This window comes from Verticillium dahliae, genomic scaffold (genome assembly GCF_000150675.1).
Source record: "Verticillium dahliae VdLs.17 supercont1.1 genomic scaffold, whole genome shotgun sequence".
In the NCBI taxonomy this organism is placed as follows: domain Eukaryota; kingdom Fungi; phylum Ascomycota; class Sordariomycetes; order Glomerellales; family Plectosphaerellaceae; genus Verticillium; species Verticillium dahliae.
In genome coordinates, this window is record NW_009276921.1 from 2,498,307 (window position 1) to 2,504,306 (window position 6,000).

Below are 6,000 nucleotides of genomic sequence, written 5' to 3' on the forward strand. Positions count from 1 at the left end.
CGGCCGCTCTGACCGCGGCCTAGATGCCTATAGTTCTCTGGCTATCACGTCCAGCTCCAGAGCACCATGTCGACGACATGCCGACATGTCTGGCCCTGAATGCGGGGATTTCAGCCTTGGGTGAGACAATAGGATCGAACTAAAGCAATCCATCTAGTAATTGCTATCTCACTGCCGGCCGGCGACAAGTTCGATAGCGCAGTAAATCGAGCGACTTGCATAGTGTTTGACAAGGACGTGAGGCGGCGATCCCACTTTCCTCTTGGCCGCGGACAATGTTTCACGACAAGGGCATGGTGACATTGAGGGTTTGCTATTTCCCGCCCCGGCCTTCATTTTCAGCCCCCGATCTGAGGGCTGTTTCTGGTCAGCGGCATGTCAACAACCTGGTATGTGCATGCTCCAAGTGGTAGAGACCAAGTCCGAATCCGCCACGAAGTCAGTGATGGGCCAGAGGAGCGGTCTGCCAGGGGGCCTGTTGTCAGGGGTTGCCATCAGGGGATGTCGGCCAGGGATGGCTGGTTTGGCGACCGACATATTATCCAAGAGGAGTGCCGATCAACGTGGCATATGCCTGTCAACAACTGGAGAATTGAATTTCGAGGACGTGCATCTGCCACCGTACTTGTTGAGATGCCGATCTTCGACAGCGCTGCACATTGGCTAGTCAACTTGACATGCGGCTTCCCATGATCCGTGTCTGCACTGGTCTGTAGGCTCGAAACTCTGAACCATCATGGATGCGCCTACGGCGCCAGGGGAAATAATAGGAGTCGCGGCTGAGATTGCAATGGATTGTTGACAAGCCCTGTCTGGAGCCACATCATGGCAGGGTTATTGCTCTTTCACGATCGCTTTTAAGCATGCCGAAATGGATCGTAACGAGCCCAAACGCTTGGTGGAAGCCAACCCTTACCCATGGCATGACTCAATAAAGATGCTGGGAAACAGAGCTGGACCAGGAAAGAGCTCGTGATCGACCTCTCTCGTGATATCGGAGCACGGCCTGTGTTGCGATGATATTTCCTTTCCTAGGCACTTATTGCCAACACGACAACGTAGAGCCGTAGCTCCATCGCGCGTTTCGTGACAAGACAGAGAACCCGGGAGAAGTAACGGAAAAAAAATCTCTGATATGTAGATGGCCTTTAGAAAAGCCAGGCACAGTGTCTGGCCGCCCAGCTTGGCGCAGAGTCACGGGCTCTCTGACCGAGAGATGTTGCTCAAGCAGTGCAGCGTTGATGTTGATGGTGTTCAGGGTGAGCTGGTCAGGGTTCATGTCAACAAGTTGCAACATACACTGTCTGTGTCTCAATCTGCTGTGGTGAGTGGATTATGTCAGCGGGACCCCACTCCAGACCCCTCCTGTACGCCGGGTCAAACGATGGAAGCTGAAGACAGCTTCGCGAATACTTGCGATCACAAAGCTGTCTCCCCCTCGTCCAATGGCCCTCTCTTTTTTCCCACTGAGAGTATTCACACGAAAAATGTCTACCATATCTCTCGCCAACCTGCAGCGTATCTCTGCCAAAGACCTGTCCGAGATGCTGCTTACACAGCAAGCCGCTGCTACGGACCCGACTGTCGCCGTTGTTGACGTTCGCGATGATGGTGAGCTATTGTGACAGTTCGCCTTGCATGCACAAAAGCTTACTGACGCTCCATCACGCAGACTACCTTGGTGGCCACATCAAGGGCGGTATCAACATGCCCTCCGCAACACTCGACGTCATGATGCCTACCCTCGTCCGACGCATGCAAGACAAGAAGACAGTCGTGTTCCACTGCGCCCTCTCCCAACAGCGCGGACCCAGCGCGGCACTCAAGTACCTTCGCGAACGCGACCAGATGCTGCGAAGAGAGAACCCCGCTGAGCTCGCAAATCAGACGGTTTACGTCCTCGATCTCGGCTTTAGCGGTTGGCAGCAGACATACGGCGAAGACGAACGCCTGACCGAGGGATACAGCAAGGAATTGTGGCAGAGCGGTTTCTAGGGGTGTAACTGAGGAGGTATGGAATGGCGCTTCGATCACATCCAGTTGGCGTCCCATGACTGAAAAAGCCAACTTTGACTTTGGCGTGACCTGGTGGCTGGACGATTCGCACACCTCTGTGGCTGTCGCTCGTAACTTTACCAAAGACACAAAATGGACGACGATTTCCTCTCCGCCCACATCTTCGACCTGCACTTCGACTCGTCACGAAAACTCGGTTCGAGACAATTCAGAGTCGCCATCCTATCGAGCTGCGTTCTACGTCTGGGCAGCTTCACACGCCAAAGTCCGGTCGAGAGACTTGATTCGCGCCGAGAGCCTCGTACAACACGTCAATTTGCCATCACATATCCCATGGACGCACTTAAACAGGTCTTGGACACGTTGTCCAGCCTTTTCCATCATTCTGGCGATGCCAGCTCAAAGCTACCAGGCCAACAATCGCAGCCCGAACAGGGGTACCATGGCGGCTACCCTCGCCATCGCCATCGCCACGGTCGTAGGAGACGCAGCCATCGCCTCGGGGGCCATGCAGAGATCATCGTCCCCGTGGTCATGGTCACAGTTTGCGCCGTAGGCTTCCTCTGCTGCTTTACGGCTCGCGTCATTCTCGAGAACCAGATTGCCAAGAACTGCGTGCTCCCGCAGAACAAACATCTGCGCATCCTCAGCGGCCTCGTCATCCTCGTCTCCTGGGTACTCATTCGCGTTATCTTCTTGCTCCCGTTGGCCGTCGAGCATGTCATCCTGTTCGGAGTCGTCTGCTTCCCAAAGTACCGAACAAGGCAGAGGCACCAGCTGTGTACCCCCTTTGCTTGGATGGACCGCACGTCTCGCAACATGGCAGCCATCAGTCTCGCCTGGATCTTCAGAGGCTTCAGGCGTGCTCCAAAGCCTGCCGCGCAGGAACTGACTTTGCAGCCGACTCAGATCTGTCCCGAGAGTCAGCTTCCTGAGGGTCACCCTCCCGAGAGTCACCTCGCTCCTCCCGCCTACGGGCTCCACGTCTCCGACTCGGCCCTTTCCCCGCCCCCTCCAACATACAAGAACCAAGCCGGCAATGACGAGCAAACTTTGCCCATCTAGGCCCGGCATCAAGACGGCGGTAACGACAAGGATACGACAACCACTACGGATACGGGCTACAGTGGCGAAGGGAAGCATAAAGGAGCAGAGGGGTCACTATGGCATACTGCCCTGCAGTAGCTGGTCTAGAGGGTCCTATATTCGGAGAGTCTGGATGGAGGAATGTGCCTGGCAGGCCTCAGATGACTCCTCCAGATAGTACAAATTTGCAGTCCGTAGGGTGTTTCACGCGATAATACTCAGCCGTTAACACTGTCAGATGAACAATGGTGATAGCACGAGACCCGTGGCATTATTGATAGCAAGATGCGCGTTGAACGTCCAGGCCCACATGCTGAAGAAATGTCCCTCAGGGCATACCTTTCAAAATAAATGACTTGCATCGCGGCAGTCAAAGCCGAATAGCCACAGCAATGATCGAGACCGCCACCATGACTAGACCCAAAGAATTTCCCAGCCTGGAAGCTGAACTCCCGACCTCGTCGTACCCCACAACAGAGTATTTGTCGCTCGGAACGCTCGTCCCAGAAACAGTACCAAGCTGGTTGTCGACAGACTGGAAGCGAGCCAAAAGTAGAACTCCTTGCCTTCTGTGACGCGCATGCCGCCGTCCGTCCCTTGCTGCAACGCCGTGGCGGCTTCGGTAGCATCCCACTCGTATTTCCCATCCCCGGTCAGCAGACTGATGTTCGCCCTGATCACGTCGCCGTACTCGCCTCGTCGCCTGCAAGTTGGAGCCTCCAGGAGAGCTCAAGATGTCGATATGATGAGGTATGGTCCGTTCCGTCATGCTGCCATGTCACAGTGGTTGGGGCTGAGAGGTTGAGCGGCTGGTTGGCATCTGGGCCGTTCAACGCGAATGCCGTTGCGATTGAAATGATCGCAGCAATAGCTAAGGGCAGAGTTTGTGCCGGTAAATGCAAGGCCGACCTAGCTCTGAACGTTTGTCGCACTTACCACGAGGTCAACGGTTGTTCGATCTTGGGCTTACAGGGTAGGACCACGGATCCGCAATGCGTAGATAAGAGAGCTTGATTGTTGAAGGGGCTCTTTCCCCTCTTCCTCGCCAATGATTGAACATCTAGGTTCCATTGGAGAGAGACTGTAGCTTGTATATTTATTTCACTCGTCAAATTCAGCATCGGGGTCACAATGAAGATGCCTCCTCTTGCGGAACGATGAGGTCTACAATCAGGGGACCCTGCAGCGAACCGCGATCTCTGGTTGGAACGAATCCTTTACTCTTGGGTCCATCGCGGCATTGGCTGGTTATGCATTCCTCTTGTTATCAATCTGATAAGCAATAATGACCAGCTGGCCCCACGGACCGGGGCTTCCCAGAGGCTCTTCAGGCTGGAGGAGGGTGGAACTCGTTGTGTTTGTCAGTCATGGCAAGAACGATGTACGATGTGACTGAACAGCACCGGCCTTGGGCGCTGCTTGAGCTTCGGAGCCAGCATGCACTGCACTGCGCACCGGTACAAAGCAGATAGAACCCGAAGATATTCCTCATGTCCAAGAATTGCTTATTATGTTTGTAATAGTCTATGTAGTCCTTTGTATTGCCATGGGCTAAGAGCTTTGATGACTGTGTAGTCAAGGCGATGATTGTATTGAATAAGAATGTTCAATTGACCAAAGATGTACAGTAAGAAAAGTCGCAAAGGTAGTTCAGAGGTAGGAAAGGCAAAAAGAACTGGCGCATTGCAGACTGACTGAATGCCGCTACACGGGATCGAACCGTGGACCTTTCCATATCGCAGAATACGAGTGGAACGCTCTACCACTGAGCTATACCGGCTCTTGTGATGGGAGAGACACTTATGTTACAGCTGATAACGCACAAACAGAACCAGCCCAGCCTACCTACCTTAGCTAGGTATTCTATTCAGACTCCTGACCTAACAAAGCAAGACATTGCTTAGGATGCAGATGAACTTCCTTTGATCCAAAGATTCTGCAACACAACAAAGGCCAGCACTTCTCATTTGAGACCAAGTTCATCAAAATCTACCCATCATTGGTCGTGCCGTGGTGCCTACGTGGTGTGCAATCGCTTGATGGGGATTGGATTCTGGAGTGGGCGACATGACTCGGCACGTTCCTGGCCCAAGAAAGGGACCTGACCTAGCTCGCCAGAAGCGGTGACGCAGACGGCGCTAGGAGGGGTCGGTGGGGGGCGCCGACGCCCGGATCTCGACACTCACCTCCCCTCAGCTATCTGTTTGTTGACAAACTTGACCGCATCTGATAAGAACAAACAATACAGCATCGTCAATTGCTTCGTGCTCGCCAGAGAATCATATACAACAATTGACTCTTCACCTCCACAACGCTCCTCAAATTACCGACGTTGAAACCCCCGTTTCTACCCCGCCACCACCACCACCTACTACCATCATGTCGCCTAGCGCAACATCAGATGCCGTCGCCGCCGCGAAGCCAAACAACGGCACCGTCGACATTGCCAGTGCGTCACCGCATCCTTCTCTCTCTCCCCCCCATCCTCGTCTCCTCGTCTGCTGACATGACCCCTCCCCCACAACCCTGAGGCCGCGCATGATGCCGAAACCAGGGTCCCAGAAATGGCAGCGAAGCCCTTCGACATGACCGGGGCTAATATAGTACTATTTTCATGTCCCAAATGCTGCTGCCTATTGCGGCCTGGAACCTCGACCTCTGTCCACGGCAAGCGGATTATAAGATGCGGCCTCGCCGCCTAGGACCCTATCGGGGCTGGCTCGCGTGTTTTGGAGGTTGACAGCACTAGATCAATACCACAAGGATGGTCCCTGTGCTGCCTGTCAGGATCCTCCGACTCTGGTTCTTGTGCGTGCTCCTTATATGAACGTCGTGACACGAGTTACATGCTCCTGAACCGTCTCATGGCATCGACGACAACTCGAAATGCTCTCCTTC

The 6,000-nt window shown here is 54.0% G+C and overlaps 1 protein-coding gene and 1 non-coding gene across 2 annotated transcripts; one reads left to right on the forward strand and one right to left on the reverse strand.

The window, feature by feature from the left end:
* Positions 1–1,487: 1,487 nt before the first annotated feature.
* VDAG_00756 (uncharacterized protein) lies at positions 1,488–1,995 on the forward strand (the record flags this gene model as incomplete). The annotated part of the gene is made up of 2 exons (XM_009652133.1): positions 1,488–1,611; positions 1,673–1,995. 2 exons carry the CDS (start codon positions 1,488–1,490, stop codon positions 1,993–1,995), a joined length of 447 nt encoding a protein of 148 aa, XP_009650428.1.
* Positions 1,996–4,801: 2,806 nt separating this feature from the next.
* VDAG_20061 lies at positions 4,802–4,882 on the reverse strand. Its single transcript has one exon. It is a non-coding gene; the product is annotated as a tRNA-Thr (tRNA).
* Between the last annotated feature and the right edge of the window lie 1,118 nt (positions 4,883–6,000).